The 21,810-nt window shown below is 42.7% G+C and overlaps 1 protein-coding gene across 2 annotated transcripts in view; it reads left to right on the top strand.

The window, feature by feature from the left end:
- LOC115480088 (cytochrome P450 2G1-like) overlaps positions 1–19,635 on the top strand; it is a 64,757-nt gene extending 45,122 nt beyond the window's left edge. For both annotated transcript variants that reach the window (XM_030218546.1, XM_030218547.1), the window contains exons 5-9: positions 5,525–5,701; positions 8,680–8,821; positions 9,012–9,199; positions 11,130–11,271; positions 18,964–19,635. In XM_030218546.1, coding sequence (XP_030074406.1) covers positions 5,525–5,701; positions 8,680–8,821; positions 9,012–9,199; positions 11,130–11,271; positions 18,964–19,145 — 831 coding nt within the window. In that variant the 3' untranslated portion in view covers positions 19,146–19,635. The remainder of the gene's footprint in view (positions 1–5,524; positions 5,702–8,679; positions 8,822–9,011; positions 9,200–11,129; positions 11,272–18,963) is intronic.
- The last annotated feature ends 2,175 nt before the right edge of the window (positions 19,636–21,810 follow it).

Here is a 21,810-nt window from a genome sequence, read left to right as displayed (position 1 = left end):
GTAGAAAATCAACTATTTGTAGAGGAGAGGGTGCCCGATTGATTCAAGATATAACTATGAGCCCTTGGTGTCAGCGAATGAGCATACTACCCCCAAGCAGAGTAAAAGAAATGTTGAGATTGAAAGGTCAGCAAATTGTGCAGTTTATTCCACCATTGCCAATATGAAGGAGCTTCCTATTTAGTCCATGCTGCAATGTACATGTCTTTCTTAAGATACAAGCTTTTATCACCCATATCCTGGGACTCCTCCCACACACCTCCAATGCCAAAGTCTGACCCAAAAGTAAAACCCGTGAATGAAAACAATAGATTGATGCAATATCTGTTCCAGAATCTGATTAACAATTTCCAGAAAACTCAAATGGTTATACAACCCAACGATACCAGGAAAGGTCCCATACTTTAAACATAGGGGGTTCCAACCTACCCATCAGATGCAGCCTCAATTGGGATACGTAAGCTCACAACAGGACACAGAACTGGCACTCCTGTAACTCCACACTACTCACCCAAAAAGGGAACCATGAATACACCCCAGGAGATCTTGATAACTCAGATGTAATTGCAAATCCGCATTCCAACAACCCACTATAACAAGAAGGTCTCGTTCGGAACAGGCTGCCAACAGCTGCTTGTGCAACACAGAAAAAAATGGGGTCCTCTGAAAGCATATCAAATAAATCTTGGAGTTTAGAGTTCAAATCTACAGCGAGCTGAGACAAGTCTAAAGAAGAAATATAATGGGAAATTTGGTGAAAAAGCAAAACGATCAGCTAAGTCGGGCTTCCCTACAGTTAACCCACCCAAATCTCTTAACGATCCATCAGTGAGAGTTAAATGCTTTATCATGTTCCTCATCCACTCCTGCACCCTGGGATTTTCCAAACCAGGAGTAAAATCTTGCAACTAGTAAAGAAGATGAAGTGGATGGCAAAAAGCTCCCTCCGTCTGGACAGGGGTATACACTATACACCTCTCCACGATATATACAGTCCCCTAAATGTCAAAGCAAACAAGCTGTGTTATATAATTTGAAATCCAGGAGCCCCAGACCCCTGCATTTCCAATTACCGGTAAGATTAGAAAATCATATTTTTGGACCTCCCCCCCAACAGAACTGATAAACTACACTAGAAAGATGTTTGCGATCCTTCCACTTTAAGTTCAAAGGCAAGGTTTGCAAAAGAAATATAACCATTTGGAGGAAAAGAACCATATTACAAAGGTTAATCCATCCCAGTAAGGACATGGGAAGATCCAACCAGTGTTGTAAGGCCTGCTTGATAGAAGAAAACAAGGCATCAACAATAGCTTCATACAGGTGAGACATATCTGAACAAAGCTGAATCCCCAAATATGTAAATGAATCCTGTGTCCGCCTTAATAGGCAGTACAGCTCTTCCCAGTTTGCAATCCCATATTAATGGCTATGATCTCTGATTTAATGAGATTTAAGCCAGAAAAATCCCCAAATTCTGTTAAAGTATCCAACAAAGCAGGCAACAAGATCCTGGGATTCATCATAGACAAAAGCAGAGACTGTAAAATGCTCCCAGCACATCATCACACCTTGGATATCCACACACTACAAAATATCCCTAATGAAGGAATCCAAAATGAGTACAAACAGAAGTGGGAACAAAGGGCAGCTCTACCAAGTACTCCAAGCTATGGGGAGCACAATAGAAGACAACCCGTTAATCCAGGGGCATGATGGAGATCTTGAACTGCTGTTAAAAAAGACCCATGAACTCATAAAAATGCAATACCTCAAACATAACTTTTCTTCATATTATTCACCATCAAGCGGGATTGCACAAACCTCACTTGGGGGTCAGCTAAAAGATGGGAATGAATCTGAGCCATGTAAGTTTCCAAGACCGTAGCAAATAACTTAGCTTCAAAATTAATAAGCAAAATAGGTCTGAAGAGTCCGCTCGATGAGTGTGCTTACCCAGTTTCAAAAGAACCACAATTTCAGCTTTTCAGAGAGTAAAAGAATAAAACTCAGTCATTAAACAAGGGACTATTTCAGAGATCAAAATCTTATAGAATCCAGATGTGAAACCATGCCCCCTCTCCCCGGGAGTTTTATGTAGCAGGCTTACTCCTATCGCCCAATGCACTTCATCCTCTGAAATTGGGACGTTTAACATGTCTCTCTGAGAGTCATCATAATGAAAACAATATTTTAAGTGTCTTCTTTAAAACACAAATAGGAGGGGGGCATGTACAAAGAATATTGGGGAAAGATATCAGGGGAAAGAAGAGAAAAAAAATAAGAATAGACTTCACACGCATTTTCTACCCTACCATTTATATTTTACATTTATCCATTGGTTATTAACCATTTGAAATTAATGTTTCCTAGATTCTATGAATACTCTCAACTGTTCTGGCTGAAAAAAGATATATTTTAGTCCTTTATATTTAAAGAATGCAAAAATTATAAGGACAGGCTTATGAACCTTAACCCAAATGACCCAAACTAATCCTATGAGCCCATCTACCTAACACATATCTAGGAGACTAAGACAATGACCCAGACTACATCTCCTACCAAATTTCCCTCTACTTTTCCCGTATCCCATCCCCCCTCCCGCCTCCTCTACCCCTCCTCCAATGCTCACCTACCCCTTGCTCATACCTCTCCTACTCCCTTCACCCTTGCCCATCTCTACCTACATATCTCTTTTATTATTCTGCCTTAGTTAACCTATTTTCTCTTTATCAGTTCTCTGTAATCCATATTATTATGTAAGCCACATTGAACCTGCCTTGAGTGGGAAAGCGCGGGGTACAAATGTAATAATCAATAAATAAATAAACATGTATACGCTGGGAGAGAGGAGACATGATAGAAACGTTTAAATATCTCAAGGGCATTTATGTACAGGAAGAGAGCCTTTTCCAAATGAAGTAGAGCTCTGGAAATAGAGGGCATATGACAGTGTTAAGAGGGAATAGGCTTAGGAGTAACCTAAGGAAGTATTATTTCACAGAAAGGGTGGTGGAGGCATGAAATGGCCTCCCGGTGGAGGTGGTGGAGTCGAGGACTGTTCCAGAATTTAAAAAGGCATGGGATAAGCATGTGGGATCGCTTAGGAACAGGAAGAATTAGGGGTTACAGAGGATGGGCAGACTGGATGGGTCATATGGAGGGGCATAATTGAATGGCACAGGCCAAATCGATGGCTGGCCATCTTCGGGGCCGGCTCCGTGAAGGGGCGGAGCCAAGCATATTTTCGAAATACGTTTGGCGCTTGCCAAATCGCTCGCCAGGTTTAGAGCAGGATCGTCGGGTTTACATGAGATGGCCAGCTTCGTTTTCCAGGCATAATGGAAACTGGGCACAGCCATCTCAAACCAGGCGAAATGCAAGGTATTTGGTCATGGGAGGAGCCAGCATTTCTAGTGCACTGGTCCCCCTGACATGCCAGGACACCAACCAGGCACCCTAGGGGGCAATTAAAAAAAATTGTAAAAAAAAACAAACAACAAAAATAGCTTCCAGGTGCATAGCACCCTTGCCTTGGGTGCTGAGCCCCCCAAATCCCCCCAAAACCCACTCCCCACAACTGTACACCATTACCATAGCCCTAAGGGGTGAAGGGGGGCACCTACATGTGGGTACAGTGAGTTTGGGGTTTTTTTTGGAGGACTCAACATTGATCACCACAAGTGTAACAGGTAGGGGGGATGGGCCTGGGTCTACCTGCCTGAAGTGCCCTGCACCCACTAAAAACTGCTCCAGGGACCTGCATACTTCTGTCAAGGAGCTGGGTATGACATTTCAGGCTGGCATGCAGGCTGGCAAAAAAAGTTTTAGTTTTTTTTTGGGGGGGTGGGAGGGAGGGGGTTGGTGACCACTGGAGGAGTAAGGGGAGGTGATCCCCGCTTCCCTCCGGTGGTCATCTGGTCAGTTGGGGCACTTTTTTCAGACTTGGTCCTAAAAATAAATGGACCAAGTCCAGCCGGCGAAATGCTCGTTTGAGCCGGCCGTTTTTTTTTCATTATAAGGTGAAGTTGGCCATCCCGCAACCATGCCCCAGTCCCACCCCCGCCCCGCCTTCGCTACCCTACCAACATGCCCCTTTGAAGGTTGGCCAGCGCCGCGACGAAAAAGCAGTTGGGGCCGGCCAAAATTGGCTTTCAATAATACCGATTTGGCCGGGATCAGGAGATTGCCGGCGATCTCCCGATTTGTGTCGGAAGATCGCCGGCGATCCCTTTCGAAAATGAGCTGGATGGCCTTTATCTGCTGTCATGTTTCTATGTTTCTATATAAATATTCAGAAACACTGTAGATTGGGTTCAGTAAATGGTATGCCCTTTATAGAATCATGCTTAGCACTGATTTCTATGTCTAACTTTAGATGCCAGTATTCACACCTGCTGAAACCTGGTGTAAATGGTGGTGCCCAAGTTAGGTGCGCTGAGGCCATATTGTATAATTCCTCATGCGACTTTTTGGAACACCCATGGCCACGCCCCTTTTTGAGTCACGTACTAGTAGAGTTAGGCACCAAGAATTATAGAATAGTGTGCAGCCAGATGAGTACGTAAATTCTAATGAATTTCAATTAACAGCAATCATTTTATTTATTTATTTATTTATTAGGATTTATTTACCGCCTTTTTGAAGAAATTCACTCAAGGCGGTGTACAGTAAGAATAGATCAAACATGAGCAATAGGCAATTACAGCAGTAAAATATTAAAATAACAATACAAAGTATGGTGTGGTATACTACTTATAATGTCAACACAATACCTAATAGAACATGTTTTAATTGATAGTGAAGGGTAAAGCAAACATGGAACATATAGATAGGTAAGAGAGTGAGAAGAGTTAGAAAGTGAGGTGACTTAAAGAAAGTTGCACGTGAGGTCAGGGAGATGGTTAAATATTATCACAGCTAGGGTAGGAGTGGGTCCTGCTGCAGAATGTGCAGCCCTAGTTACTGCTTGTGTGTGTGAGTGAGACTAATAAGTTAGATACTTCTTCCATTAAAGGCCTGGTTGAAGAGCCAAGCTTGCACCTGCTTCCTGAAGTAGAGATGCTCTTGTGTTAAGCGGAGCCTTTCAGGCAGTGCATTCCAGAGTGTAGGGGCTACTCTGGAGAAGGCTTGGTTGCTATTATCTAATTATTGATATTAATTGGCTCATTTCTCAGTTAATTTGTATGTCAATTCTTGACGCCATGTATAGAAACCAAGAGTATATGTATATCCCCCAAATTAGCTTAGCCATTCCAAAGCCATTACTTACAATTAAATGTAACCTCCGCTCTAAGGTGGTCTATGCGACTGTCTAGACCAGTGGCTCGCAAACCTGGTCCTGGAAGCACCCCAGCCAGTCAGGTTTTCAGTATATCCACAATGAATATTCATGAGATAAATTTGCATACAATGCCTCCACTGCATGCAAAATCTATCTCATGATTGGCTGAGCAGACACATAAATGAAATACTCTTACATTTTAGAAGGTCTGAAGCACAGTTGTGCTTTTACTCTTGGCAGATGTACAATTCATACACAAGCATTATGGATCACTTGCCTGGACCACACAACAAGATATTTCAGTGCATTCAGGGACTGGTAGACTTTGTTGCAGAAAAAGTGAAGCAGAACCAAGAGACGCTGGATCTGAACAATCCTCGTGACTTCATTGACTGTTTCCTTATCAAATTACAGCAGGTATTTATTACCCTCAGTTGCTACTGTGTTTAAAACTTTCCAGTAAAAGGCATTTTCTGTGTGGGGCTTAATAAGCACAATTTTCATCTCTGGCCTATTAATTAGTCTAGACATATGGGAATGCTAAACAGATATCCTCTGTTTCCATGCTGGTTGAATCTGTCATAAGAATTTTGTTCATGCAGCACAATTTTAAGCATATGTCATGCAAAGACTTTCATCCGTACCTCAGAACCTAGCCTAAATTGTTGAGGGATATCCACTCTTCTGATAAGTACGCTAGGGCACAGACTCAATGAAATGCAAATCCAGAAGTTTTTGCAAAATAATTGTCTTCTTCTGTACTGTAAGTCCAGTGGCGTAGTAAGGGGGGGCGGGAGGGGCGGTCCGCCCCGGGTGCACGCACTCGGGGGGTGCCGGCCCCGCTGGTTCCCTGCTCTCTCTGCCCTGGAACAGGTTACTTCCTGTTCCAGGGCAGAGAGAGCAGGGAACCAGCGGGGCCGACGCAGCTCCGAGTGACGTGCACTCGGGGCGGATCGGCCCTCCCGCAGGTAAGAATGCGGTCCGGGGGAGGGTTGCGCTCCGGGGGGGGGGGTGCGCCGCAGAGGGGGGGGGGGGGTCGTGCCATGCTGCACCCGGGGGGGAGGGGTGCGCAGCAGCGACCCGCCCCGGGTGCCATTAGCCCTCGCTACGGCACTGTGTAAGTCAGTCACTGTTTGATGTGTGCTCATTAACTAAAAGCCATTTACACATTACTTCAATTAAAATATTTCTTTAGCAAAGGTAGCAGCCATTATTATTTTTTGTCTCTGTAAATATGGTAACCCTATGTAACATCCCCTCTGGAGCCCCTCTTTATAAAATCCTAAATCTACTTTTGTATGCCATATATTTTTCCCATGGGTGGCAAGATTGAAAAAGAAGACACATGTACAGCCTGTTTATGCTTAAGCAGGGCGCAGGGCAGTTCTTTTAGAAAATTATCCTATATGAATCAGGAACTGGCCATCCTGAGTTGGAGGCAAAAAGATTACCAGAATTCAAGAAAGCCTGGGTTAGCAGAGAGGATCCTCAGAGATGAGGAATCAAGGGTAGGGGCCTAGTGGAGAGGCCTAGTGGTACTGCAGTAGGAATGGAAAACAGGTGCATGAGGAAGTATCTTGAAATCTGTATCTGCCACTAATTTCTTTTTTTTTTTGGTAACCTGCTTTTGGTTTTGTGTTTTTCTAACTTTATTTTTATTAATTGATGATTATCTTACAAGCAAACACTTGATTCAGAAATACAATCCACTAAAAGTAAAATGAATAATTATGCGTAAACAATGCAGAAACTAAAGAAAAATGTCATTACAACGGATGGATTTATTAGACCACAATCAATTTAGGGGAGAGAGAAAAAGACAAAAAAAAAATGGACAAATTATGAAGATAATAATTAATTAACAAGGAAATCAGGCGTTGGCATGATAAATTGGCAGGTTACAATATAGTTGAGGAAGGCTGGGCTTTTTGACCTAGTGTGAGTTTCTTGAAATCCAAAAAGGAGTGAAGATGTTCTGGAACAAAGAACATGTACCTAATACCCTAATATTTAACAAGGCTACCACAGCACAAAGGTGGCACCTAAGGTTAAAGTTTCCTGACTCACGAAGAAGAACACCTCCTTGTGTCACCTGTGCTACATCAGGAAAAATCCATATTCTTTGCCCATAGAAAAATTGTTTTAAGTTGCGGAAATATAACTGCATAACCATATTTAAATCTTGCTCAACAACAAATGTACAAGTAAAGTGGCTCGGTCTGAGACTTGCTCTTGCGAAGAGTCCAAAACGACTGACATATCCAGAGATATGCCCCTGAAAATTTATTAGGCAAATAAAATACCTTATTTACCGAGGGAGTTGAAAAGACCTTGTTTAGGGGCCCTTTTACAAAGAGCTTGAGGTGTGCCAAATCGGAACTACTGCCAGGCTACCGCAGGAGCTCGGCGGTAGTTCCCACCCCCAGTGCGCACCATTTCCAGTGCTGGGGCTTACCTGGCGGTAGGCAGACAGCATCATGTGCTGCCCGGTTGCAGTCAGGTTAGCACAGGAGCCCTTACCGTCACCTAAATAGGTGTCAGTAAGGGCTCCCCCCTGAAATGTCCGCATGGCAAATGGTAGACTTACTGCATGGCCATTTCTTTTCAAAAGAAAAAAAACAGCCTTTTACCGACTGCAGTAAAAGGGGGCCTCAGCGTGCGTCAAAACTTTGTGCCCCCTTTTACCGCAGGCCCCCTTTTACCGCAGCTTGGTAAAAGGACCCATAAGATATTTCTACAAATAATATCCAATGGCTGTAACCCCAAAACCTTTGGAAAATTAAGGAATCTAAGATTCAAATATCTAGATTGATTTTCAGATTGTTCCAGTTTACGATGATTCAAGATTTAACTTTAACTAATGCTTGCACCACCTCTGTATTATCTTTCAGAGACTTTTCCATATTTTTAAGTCTTGCGTGATGACCTGCTTATAAAGTCTCAAACTATTGCGCCAAAGTCCCACAGGATTGTCTAAGAGTAGCAATATCTGATGAACAACTTACAATTGTAGACTCCAGTTTGGTAAGAAACCCCCATATAGCACCAAGAGTTTCCTCTCCAGTCGACTGAACTGCTTCAGCTCTAGATAGATTCTCGGCATGCACATCTGAGGACCAATTGGCTGTAGGGGTTAATGGCCCCATTGGCTTTTCCGTTGGGACATCCTAAACGACTCTCCCTTAAATTGATTGTGGTCTAATGAATCTATCGGTGGTAATGTCATTTTTATGTAGTTTCTATATTGTTTAACTTAATTCTTTTTACGTTTGGTGGATTGTATTTCTGAATCAAGTGGATACTTGTAAGATAATCTTCAATTAATAAAAATAAAGTAAAAAAAAAGAAGATATTTTTTATTTTTTAACCTATTCTTTGTTCATTTTTCTCTCAAGGACAAACAAAATCCTGCTTCGGCGTTTTACATGTTAAACTTGGTATTTACCACACTCAACCTGTTCTTTGCTGGAACAGAGACTACCAGCACGACCCTGAGATACGGTTTCCTGATATTTTTAAAGTACCCCAAAATTACAGGTGATAATATACAACAATTAGATCATGTTTGCCTTCCTTTCAGATTACCATAAGTAGAATATTTTGACATTCTAGTCTAAAGCAGAGAGACACATGGAAATGCATTGGCGAATATCATGACTGAGGCAGACGGTATCGCTCCTCAGCTACCTCTTGTCATGATTATACAATTCTCTTGATTTCTTAATAGAAAAAATACAGAAGGAGATTGATCTTGTGATTGGCCAAAACCGTAGCCCATGCATGGAGGACCGGAACAAGATGCCGTACACTGACGCTGTGATCCATGAGATCCAGCGTTTCAGCGATCTTCTGCCAATAGGAGTTCCACACGCAGTGGCACGAGATACTGAGTTCAGAGGATACACCATTCCCAAGGTATCGTTCCTGGTATTTTTAGAAAGGGACTGATTTCTTTGCACATCAGGACGTACTGACTAGGATTATCTAACAATAAAAGCCATTGTTGCTGACTACAGTGATTTCTGGTTCAGTGGGTTGCTATATGTCTGCATTTTTGAGATTCACATGCCAAATGTGCAAATTCAGAATATGACCAGATTTGTGTGTGCAATTTTGGTTGTGCTATATAAAATTCGGGGGTAAACGTCAAGTTGGGTAAGCAAGTATATAGAATGAGGGTGATTATCCGCCTTATAATTGAAAGTGATGGGCGCCCATATTTTGACCCAAAATGGGAGATGGACGCCCATCTCGCAAAGGCGCCCAAATCGGTATAATTGAAAGCCGATTTTGGGCGCCTTCAACTGCACTCTGTCGCGGAAACGGCCAAAGTTGATGGGGGTGTGTCGGAGGCGTGGTGAAGGCGGGACTGGGGCATGGTTATCGGCCGAGGAGAGATGGGCGCCTTTGGCCGATAATCGAAAAAAAAAATGGGCGTTTTTAGCGGGAATTTAGGTCACTTTTTTGGACCCTTTTTTTCCACGAATAAGTCCCAAAAAAGTGCCCTAAGAGACCAGATGACCACCGGAGGGAATCGGGGATGACCACCCCTGACTCCCCCAGTGGTCACTAACCCACTCCCACCACAAAAAAAGACCTTTAAAAACTTTTTTCCAGCCTGAATGCCAGCCTCAAATGTCATACCCAGAGCCATCACAGCAGTATGTAGGTCCCTGGAGCAGTTTTTGCTGGGTGCAGTGGACTTCAGGCCAGTGGCGTAGCCACAGGTGGGCCTGGGTGGGCCATTGCCCACCCACTTAGGGCTCAGGTCCACCCAACAGTAGCACATTTAGCGGTAGCTGGTGGAGATCCCAAGCACTGTCAGCTGAAGACTTTCCCCTGATAGTAACAAAATTCTACTCTCCACAATACTGGCACCTGCGCATGCTCAGTTTTCAGCGCATACCTGCTGCAGACTGCCAAGGTGGAAAGAAGCATTTTCCTGCCAGCTGAGATATTGTTGTGATGGTGGTGGTGGTGGTGGTGGGTGGGTGGGGGGGGGGGGGAAGAACATTTGGTGCCCACCCACTTCTTACCTAGGCCCACCCAAAATCTGTTGTCTGGCTACGCCCCTGCTTCAGGCAGGTGGACCCAGGCCCATCCCCCCGCTACCTATTACACTTGTGGTGGTAAATGGGAGCGCTCCAAACTGCCCCCAAAACCCACTGTACCCACATCTAGGTGCCCCCCTTCAGCCATAAGTGCTATGGTAATGGTGTAGAGTTGTGGGCAGTGGGTTTTGGGGGGGGGATTTGGGGGGCTCAGCACCCAAGGGAAGGGAGCTATGGACTTGGGAGGTATTTTCATTTTTTTTTAATTGTTACAAGTGCCCCCTAGGGTGCCCGATTGGTGTCCTGGCATGTGAGGGGGACCAGTGCACTATGAATCCTGGCCCCTCCCATGACCAAATGCCTTGGGTTTATTCGTTTTTGAGCTGGACGCCTTCAGTTTCCATTATCGCTGAAAACTGAGGGCGCCCATCTCAAATCCGCCCAAATCCTTGGCATTTGGCCGGTTCCACCCGTATTTACGAAAGAAAAGATGGACGCCCATCTTTTTCGAAAATACACTTCGGACCACCCCTTCTCGTAGACATTCCCAGAGATGGGCATCTTTAGAGATGGGCGGCCCGTTTCGATTATGCCCCTCCACGTATCTTCAAATTCAGGCATAGGAGAAAGCGAAATGCAAAGGCAGACTGGAGTCTGGTGTTCTTTCTAGAGATTCAACTCAACTTTAGTATTCACAGAGTGTGAAAGACAGATAAAATCTTAAAATACCACCCAATGAATCTATCCAGTTCTTAATTTTACCATCCCCTTCCACCCTAATCTCTTTCTTTCAGAATACAGATGTATACGTCATGTTGACGTCAGTATTAAAGGATCCAAAACATTTTAAAGACCCAGAGTCCTTCAACCCAGGACACTTCCTGGATCAGAACGGCAACTTTAAGAAAAACGATGCATTCGTGCCTTTTTCCGCAGGTATTTACCATGACAGAAAAAGAGCTTCTTTTCATATTTGTATAACTAATAGACTTTCACCCATCTTTCCTTTTCCTTTTCCCTAAAACATTAGTGCCCAATATCGTCTGCAAACCCCAGGAGTGCAGGGTCACACATTCCATGGCACTATGGACAAACTGAGGCAATTGTGGGTTGTTTCTTTTAGGGAGAAATTCTATAAAATGCAGTAGAAGTTAGGTGCCAAAATGCCAGTTGCTGAGCATGAAGTCTATAATGGGATCTGGTTACCCATATTCCATTATAGAATTCTCGCAGAGTTGCCAACATTTAGGTCAACTCACTTAAGCCATGTCTATTGCAGGTGTAAAATGCATATGCCTACATGCTGCATTTTGGCATGTAAATGACACTTTTCTATAACATGTGCATGTAATTGTGGGAGACGCCCATGCCCTGTCTCTGCGAACGCTGTGGAAGCTGAAAAGAGTGGAACCTTTTTTCCCAAGGGAAGTATTCCGCAAACTAGTGCAATCGTTAGTACTGAGCCACCTGGATGCAAAGATGCAGGATGCAAAGAAAAAAACATTAAGAAACTCCAGACTGCCCAAAATACCTCAGCTAGACTCATATTCAGAAAGGCGAAGTATGAGAGCGCCAAACCCCTCAGAGAAAAATTACATTGGCTTCCACTAAAAGATCGAATTGCATTCAAGGTTTGCACCTTAACCCATAAAATCATCCATGGAGAAGCTCCATCATACATGTCAGACCTAATTGACTTACCTGCACGAAACATCACGTACCTTCTTAAACCTCCACTACCCCAATTGTAGAGGACTCAAATACAAATCACTACACGCATCTACCTTCACATACCTCTGCACTTATCAAGGTGGGACAGTACTAGCCAGAGCACAAGGGTGTGAAACAGCTCTCTTGGAAGGAAATATCTAATGCGCCGGAGCCTCCACATAGCATTAAACATTTGTTTGCACATGATTGTCTAACTGTAGGTACACATCCAGATTCAGACCTAAGAGATGCAAACTGTTGGAAATTGGTAGGACATAGCCTTGAACAGGAAGAGTAGTATCAGTGAGTGGGCAATGCGGGGACAAGAGTATGATACTTGTCCTTGTTAAGTTTGAACCGAAACACCTGAGCCCAGTGTTTGATTATGGAGAAGCTAGCGTCAATGAGATCAGCTATTTCGGATACGGTGGTATGAAAGGGGATGTAGTTGGTTATGTCGTCGGCGTAGATGAACGGATTGAGGCCAAGGTCCGCTAGAGCTGTGGCTAACAGTACCAGCATGATGTTAAATAATGTTGGAGAGAGGGGCGAACACTGGGGCACCCCGCAAGAGGCAGTCCATGGAGCAGAGATGGTTGAATTCACGGTAACCCGATAGGATCTGGAGGTTAAGAAGCCCTTGAACCAGCGTAGAACCGACCCACCTATGCTGAAAGAGTCAAGAAGATGAAGTAGTATGTTGTGGTCCACCATATCAAAGGCGCTTGACATGTCAAATTGAAGTAAAAGTACTTTCCGACCAATGGATAGCTCTTGTTTGAAGTTTGATAAGCTGGTGACAAGTACTGTCTCAGTGCTATAATGGGTACGGAAACCTGACTGCAAATGGTGAAGGATGTTAAAGTTAGTCAGGAATTCATTCAACTGGACGTTCACCATACTCTCCATTAATTTGATAACCAATGGTATGGAAGCCACTGGGCGATAACTGGAAATAACATCGGATTTAACCTTAAGGTTCTTTGGTATGGGAGTGAGTAGAATATTACCATGCTCTGGCGGGAAAGTCCCAGTTTCTAGCATATAGTTTAGATAGGAGGTCAGATCTTCAACAAGACATTTTGGAGCAATTTTCAAAAGGTGGTTTGGACAGACGTCCAGTCTGCAGTATTTATTAAAGAACTTTTTTAGGGCAGCAGATACGTTGTCAAATAATAGAGCATTGAAGTTGGTGCAAATCTGTAACATTCATGTGTGTAAGTGTTGGTATTCTATAATCCCAGTGTGCAAATGGAGTGTACATTATAGAATGAGGGTGTGATACTGTGGACTTGTGGCCATGGGTTGGAATGCTCAGAAATACAGCCAAACACACAGGTTGCAAGTAAAACAATAACTTTATTCAAGTCGAAAGTAAGGATTTTCCAAGTCTGTTCTCTCCACAGGCTTGATACTTTAACCAAACAATCACTTGGGGCTTTGCTATAGTTCCTTTGAGCCCTGTCCCCAGTGATGTGCTGGTAAATTTTTAACAACAGGCTTTCTCCATGCCCTGCAATTTGGGAGGGGGGCACAGAGGTGGACTGGGGGGGGGGCAATGCATTACTCTCTCTCTCCCCCTCTTCTTCCCCCCTCATGTCAGAGCTCCCATTAAACAACAAATCTTTATAGCCCAATCAAATGCCATGTTGATAATTAACTTTGTATGAACTTGGCTGCTTATGGTATGCTGAACTGGACAATGTTGGCGCATTTATACTCTTCCCTCATTAATCAATACCTTCTCTGTTTAACAGTAGTAATAAAAAAAACAGCAAATGCATTTTTATAATATACCACTGCATTCCACAAAGCAAAAGGATCAAGTTCCTACATACCATCTTTTTTTCTTTCTGTAGGCATTAGAAAAAAATAAAATAAAATTTTAAATGCTCCCAGGTTCCAATCTAATTCATGTTTAATGTGGGATTAAATGCCATAAATAAATAAATAAGTAAGTAAGTAAGTAAGTAAATAAATAGATAGATAGATAGAAACTCTGAATGTTGAGCACCTGATTCTCATAACATGGTGTTTATTTTAGTGGCCCTTTACCAGGAGAAAAAAAAATATCTGCATGAATAGAACACATGCTAGGGTGTCCCTATAACCAGCCCCTCCAAATGACACACTAATTATGATTTATAACAAGTTACTAAGCTATGAAAAGTTATTCGGTTATTATACTTCCTCTGTGTGTGTACATCCCTATGCACAAGCCACCATGTTTCAAAATATAAATGAGATTAAATAAAAACTCAACAATAAAGAAAGACCTACCTATTCCAGACCTCCCGCTCCCCCAGTCCCCCGATCATGGCAGAATACCTAGACCTACTCTTCATCAATGAAACCTGGATCCATGACCAAAAGGACCCCATAATCCTAGACCTATGCCCTCCAGGATACAAAATCACACATTGGACCAGAAAGGAAAAGAGAGGCGGAGGCATAGCACTAATCTATCGATCCCACTTTACCACCGACACCATTGCCGAATCCATGACACCTCAATTTGAAATGGCCTCAATCAGAATCCACAACAAAACCCTTCGCAATCATTTGAATTGTGTCCTGTTTTACAGCCCTCCAGGTAATTGGAACGAAAGCCAGACTAACTTCATGGATTTCATTTCAAATACATGTGTAACCAACTCAAATGTACTAGTAATAGGAGACATCAACTTTCACTTAGAAGACCCAAACTCAATCAATGCACGAGGATGTAAGGAATTCCTCCAATTATGGGATTTCAAATGGCTATAAATAAAATCAATAAAATATGTATACCACTCCAATTATACTCTCTGAAGTGAATGCAAAATTATGATATTTACTAAATTTTATAAAGTAGCCTCAATGGCCCAGGGAACCATGTTTAGTTTAGGACTCCACTGAATTGGCCGACATCATGGGCTCCTCCTCTTTTCAGAAAAAACCACCGATACTAAAAAACTCCCTCTCTCAGGGGAGAAAAAGATCAAGTGGATAAAAAACGGAAAAGAGGGGTATTTTATCAAAATATCAATAAGAGTGCACAACACCACAGCGAGTGTTAATGGAAGTAAAGGAAATATATTTACTTCATAAACCTTGATATTAAGAGAACAAAGAGCACTATATCAAACTGAAACCAATGTATCTCGGAGCTACAAATGTTTTTCACTTTGAGATGAACTTGCTTGTATAAATATGTTAAACAAATTACTTATCTTTGAGGCAAAATAAATAGGCCTTTTTGAAAGTTCAACCCATCTGGTTCATCTTTTTGTAATGCTCTCGATCATCAATCCATAGTATCCTGTTTGTATAGTCGTCAGTCTCTGGTTGTTTTGGTATTGAAGTTAAGTTGTATAAGCGTGGGTAATACTTAGAGAAGTATTAAATCTCGCTATGTCTAACAGGGTTTCTCGACAGCCAGGGACCCCACTGTTTCGCAGTCTTCATCAGGAGAAGTTTCAAAATTAATAGAAATTACATTCCTTTCTATCCATCGCGAACAATGATTCAAAACATGATTGGATCTATTTAAAAGGAAAGACAACGTGTAAATCCCAAGCAGTGATATATTTAATCACATGTCCTTGTGGATTGCGATATATAGGTCAGACGAAACGAATGTTTAAAACTAGACTTTCGGAACACAAGCACGCCATTCAATCCAGAAAAATGCACATGCCTTTGTCTAAACACTGTACTGATAATGATCATGAATTTAACCAACTAAGATGCTTAATAATTGAACAACTTGCAAACAATAATAGAAGGGGTGATATTTCGCGAGTTCTGCGGCAGAAAGAACAGAAATGGATTTATCACCTAAGAACTGTACACCCGAATGGTCTCAATGGACCAATTGAATGGGAAGCATTTTATTGAAAAATGTTAGGTTTTCTTGTGGTCAAATATAACCTTTTCATTGGCTGTACAGCATTTTTCAACTAGTAATTGGCGAGTGAAAACACAAGGTGTGTGATAGATTTAAAAGCACATATTTAAAAGTATGAATTTCATTTAAAATCAAGACAACTTCTTTCTCATGTAATATATAGTTTCAGTTAAAGTCTAGTCTCTTTTATTCAAAATATAATATCTTTTTCTGATATATAGTTGACATCAAGGCTTTAAAATGACTGAAATTAGTGATATGCAAATTTGAAGATCTAAACTTGGACTGCTGATTGGATCAAACAAACAGTGACGCCTCTCGAAGAGGGTGGAGTTTAAACACCGGCGTCTTATATTAACAGGCGCCATGTTTTGAATCATTGTTCGCGATGGATAGAAAGGAATGTAATTTCTATTAATTTTGAAACTTCTCCTGATGAAGACTGCGAAACAGTGGGGTCCCTGGCTGTCGAGAAACCCTGTTAGACATAGCGAGATTTAATACTTCTCTAAGTATTACCCACGCTTATACAACTTAACTTCAATACCAAAACAACCAGAGACTGACGACTATACAAACAGGATACTATGGATTGATGATCGAGAGCATTACAAAAAGATGAACCAGATGGGTTGAACTTTCAAAAAGGCCTATTTATTTTGCCTCAAAGATAAGTAATTTGTTTAACATATTTATACAAGCAAGTTCATCTCAAAGTGAAAAACATTTGTAGCTCCGAGATACATTGGTTTCAGTTTGATATAGTGCTCTTTGTTCTCTTAATATCAAGGTTTATGAAGTAAATATATTTCCTTTACTTCCATTAACACTCGCTGTGGTGTTGTGCACTCTTATTGATATTTTGATAAAATACCCCTCTTTTCCGTTTTTTATCCACTTGATCTTTTTCTCCCCTGAGAGAGGGAGTTTTTTAGTATCGGTGGTTTTTTCTGAAAAGAGGAGGAGCCCATGATGTCGGCCAATTCAGTGGAGTCCTAAACTAAACATGGTTCCCTGGGCCATTGAGGCTACTTTATAAAATTTAGTAAATATCATAATTTTGCATTCACTTCAGAGAGTATAATTGGAGTGGTATACATATTTTATTGATTTTCTTTATATTATTACACTCCTGACACTTTGTGATTTTTCTATAAATGGCTATAAATGCAAGCAGCCCACGTCAAAGGGTACACACTTGATCTCATCTCATACAAACTTTCAACAGACCAGAACTTAATAATAATAGATATTAAATGGACAGAAACACCCTGGACTGATCACTACAAACTAAACTTATCCCTTAACAGTCGTATGGTTTGAGCTGCAGTAGCATCTGAAGATCTCCATTGAAAAATGTATACAATATATAAAAACTACATAAACTAAAGAATATATTGATTACACTCCTTGATGTCGTTATGAAGAAATACTATATATAAGTTTAAAATATTTCTTTAAGAGTTGGACACCGGCATTTACACCAAGTTTCAGCTGGCATAAACATTGATGCCCAGATTTGGCCATGGGAATGGACTCTAACTACTATTCTATACAGAGCGCTCAACTCGGAGCGTCCTTTATGGAATAGCACTCTGTGACGATTTTTTTCAGGCACCCAAATTTGGGCGTCATTTACTGAATCTGTTCTTAAATGATTAGTTCATCCACGCTCATTCTGTACCCCTGACATGCCCCCTCCAAAAAAACCCAATGAAAAATAGCATGCGCTTAATGTATGCAGATGGCAAAACTAATACAGAACCCTTTAGCGCATCCTGCGTTATGCCATTTTTGCTGTATAAGGTGGGCATTAGCATGACCAAGACTGAGCTTATCGTCTTTCCACCAAAACCCACTTCTCCTCTTCCTCCACTCTCTATCTCAGTTGATGGCACCCTCATCCTCCCCGTTTCATCTGCCCGCAACCTCGGAGTCATCTTCGACTCCTCCCTCTCCTTCTCTGCGCATATCCAGCAGATAGCCAAGACCTGTCGCTTCTTTCTCTTTAACATCAGCAAAATTCGCCCTTTCCTCTCTGAGCACACCACCCATACTCTCGTCCACGCTCTCATTACCTCTCGCCTTGACTACTGCAACCTACTCCTTACTGGCCTCCCACTTAGCCATCTATCCCCCCTTCAATCTGTTCAGAACTCTGCTGCACATCTTATATTCCGCCTGAACCGATATGCTCATATCACCCCTCTTCTCAGGTCATTTCACTGGCTTCCAATCAGATACCGCATACAGTTCAAGCTTCTCCTTCTTACCTACAAATGAACTCAGTCTGCAGTCCCTCATTACCTCTCTACCCTCATTTCCCCTTACGTTCCCGCCCGTAACCTCCGCTCACAGGACAAATCCCTCCTCTCAGTACCCTTCTCCACCACCGCCAACTCCAGGCTCCGCTCATTCTGCCTCGCCTCACCCTATGCTTGGAATAAACTTCCTGAGCCCTTACACCAAGCCCCCTCCCTACCCATCTTCAAATCCTTGCTCAAAGCCCACCTCTTCAATGTTGCTTTCGGCACCTAACCTTTATACCTTTCAGGAAATCTAGACTGCCCCTATTTGACTGACTGTACATTTGTCCTTTAGATTGTAAGCTCCTTTGAGCAGGGACTGTCCTTCTATGTTAAATTGTACAGCGCTGCGTAACCCTAGTAGCGCTTTAGAAATGTCAAGTAGTAGTAGTAGTAGTAGTAAGTGCATTCTTTAAACAAAATTCTTAGTGGATAAACATATAACTTTGGTCATTTGAATTATGAAATAGCTAAAATTTTACATTTAGAAAAGGGGCATGGTTTGTGCTAGGAGAAGGGCAAAGTAAAGCTCATAAAATCAGTTTTGAAATTCAGCCACTAAATGTATAACTTATCTGTAGAAATGGTGACCATAAACAGATAAGTTATACATAATTTTCAGTGGTGGCACTTACATGAAATGTATGTAGCTTTAAATGAATTCTTCTTATATATTCAAATAGAGGCTTTGCCACTGAATATTGACCTTTCTGCTCCTTCCAGGGAAACGGACCTGCTTGGGAGAGGCTCTGGCCCGTACAGAGCTCTTCCTGCTCTTCACCACCATCTTACAGAACTTCACTCTCAAGTCTACCAAAGAACCAAAGGACATCGACCTCAGCCCCTTATTTGGTGCCTTAGGAAACTTCCCCAGATCTTATGAACTCTGTCTAGTCCCTCGCTGAAGAGGACTATAAATCTCCAAGATCTAGATCCTGAATGTACCACAAATGTACAAGTGCCAAAAAGGAGAAAAAGTCCCCTATGGAAAAAATAGAAAGGAAAACATCAGTAGGGGAAGACTAACAAAAAAGAGAGAAAATTAAACCTTATAGTAAATGAATGACAAATGCGAAGTTTATTGTAAAAAAATAATAAAATGTAAACCAACATGTCTGTGTTAAAAAAAAATCTCAAAAGACAATGAGAATTCAGAGGAAGGACTTGACACAGTTCTGTGTTTTGGTGCAACATTCTGCCTCAGGAGTCACAACAATCTGAAAACTTCTAAACAGTTTTTTATTGTAAGCTGCTTAGTTTTAAAAATAAATAAAATAAATAAACACAACAATCTGTAGTTTTGGGGTTAAATAATCCTTAAAAAAATATCAGTTAAAGGGGGTCTTTTACAAAGCATCGGTAAGCCCAACACAGGCTTACCGAATGCTAAATCGGTAGTTCTGCCTCGAGTGTGCACTCAATGGGTGGCGGTAAGGGCTCCCCACCGCATGGACATGTGGTAAGAGTTCTCTTACCATGTGGTCCTGTTTGTCTGGGGGCTTTTTACCCGCTGCGGTAAAAAGGATTCTGGTGCATGGGAAAAAATGGCCCCCATCGCTAGCTTAGGGCCTTTTTCCCCGCAGCTTCGTAAAAAGACCTCTAAGTGTGTTGTGACTTCTGAGGCAGGCGGTTGCGCCAAAACATGGCGTCATGTCAAATCCTTCCTCTGAACTCTCACTGTCTTTGAGGATTTGTTTTATGAGGACCTGTTGGTCTATGTTTCATTATTTTTTACAATAAACTTTGCATTTATCATGGACTATAAGGCTTTTGTTTGAACTTACCACATATAACATGAAATGTTCTATCATAGTCTGATATTGTATATTTGGAGACATTTTTCTTTCATTTCCATCTCACAGTTCTCATTAAGAAACCCAGACTGTCCTATCCGAGGGGCAACCAACTATCATGTGTGTTTTTGAAGCACATCCTGAGACGTACATGACAGAAATGAGGGTCCTGCCTTTATCCAACACTAGGATGAATTGAACTGGGTTAACTTTGCAAAACAAAATAAAAATAAGGAAACAGTTAAATCAGGGGCGTAGCCGGACAACAGATTTTGGGTGGGCCTAGGCAAGAAGTGGGTGGGCACCAAGTGTTCTCTCCCCCCCCCACCACCCAAAAAATGATCTCAGCTGGCAGAAAAACGCTTCTTTCCACTTTGGCAGTCTGCAGCAGGCATGCGCTGAAAACTGAGCATGTGCAGGTGCTGGTATCATGGACAGTAGCGCTTTCATTGCCTTCAGGAGGAAGTCTTCAGCTGGCAGAGCTTGGGATACCCACCAGCTACCGCTAAACATGTGCTACTGTTAGGTGGGCCTGAGCCCTAAGTGGGTGGGCCCCTGCCCACCCAGGCCCACCTGTGGCTATGCCACTGAGTTAAATGTTTCACAGTTGCTGCATGCATTTAGAGAGGTGACTGTGTTCAATTAGCAAACACTTGCAGACCTCTTCAATGATATCTGTCTATGGTACACCTGTTAGTCCTCTGTGGCTAATAGCTGGATTTAAAATGTGGATGCCTATAAGCAACTCAGGGGAGGGGGCTTCTGCAGAAATTATAAGGGGAGGATGTCTCTCTTTCTTCCCTGGATCATCTAGATGCTTGTCCTCTGTACTGATGCCCAGTGGCGTTCCTAGGGGCGCTGACACCCGGGGCAGATCGCCGAAGCGCCCCCCCCCCGGCGAAAGGACAATCCCCACCCCGGCGAAAGAACCCCCACCCCCTCGGGTGCACGCCGCTGGGGGGGGGGGGTGCCGCGCGCCGGTCAGCGTCGTTCGTTTCCATGCTCCCTCTGCCCCGGAACAGGTTACTTCCTGTTCCGGGGCAGAGGGAGCATGGAAACAAATGACGCTGACCGGCGCGCGGCACCCCCCCCCCCCCCCCGGCGGCGTGCACCCGGGGCGGACCGCCCCCACCACCCCCCCCCCCTTCGTAAGCCACTGCTGATGCCTGTCCTGCAACTGTTCCAACTCATAGAAGAAAATTCATCAGAGCACCTATAGATAAAGTGGTGTGGTAGCCATGTGTTGTCCGCTTTTTAAGGTAATAAATAGAAATAACACAAAATTAAAGGAAGAGAATAAGATGATACCTTTTATATGCATTCCAATGACAGAATGCATGGCAAAAGTCTTTTTTAGGGACTTTTTTACCTGCTGTGGTAAAAAGGGCCCTGAGGTAGCAATGGAGGGTGTTTCTGCCATGTGCCAGGGCTCCTTTTACTGCAGCAGGTAAAAGGTCACTAAAAAAAGACTTTGCCATGCAGTAAAATTATTCTTACTGCATGGCCATGCAGCGGGGGAGCATTTACTGCCACCCACTGAGGTGACGGTAAGGGCTCGTGTGATAACCCGGTGGCAACTGGGCAGCTTGCAGTGCTGCCTGATTACTGCTGGGTTAGCGCTGCTCTAGAAATTATTGAAGTATTTTTCATAACACCGTAAATGGCTCGCGCTCAAGGTGGAACTACAGCCAGCATCTGCGTTGGCCCAGCGGCAACCCTTTAGTAAAAGGGCCCCGAAGTTAGGTGTGGTTTACAGATTTCCTCCAGTTCTCATCCC

The sequence above is a fragment of the Microcaecilia unicolor genome, chromosome 11, assembly GCF_901765095.1.
Source record: "Microcaecilia unicolor chromosome 11, aMicUni1.1, whole genome shotgun sequence".
NCBI lineage: Eukaryota > Metazoa > Chordata > Amphibia > Gymnophiona > Siphonopidae > Microcaecilia > Microcaecilia unicolor.
Note: the sequence above shows the minus strand (reverse complement) of the source record. Positions and strands in the feature narration are given on the sequence as shown.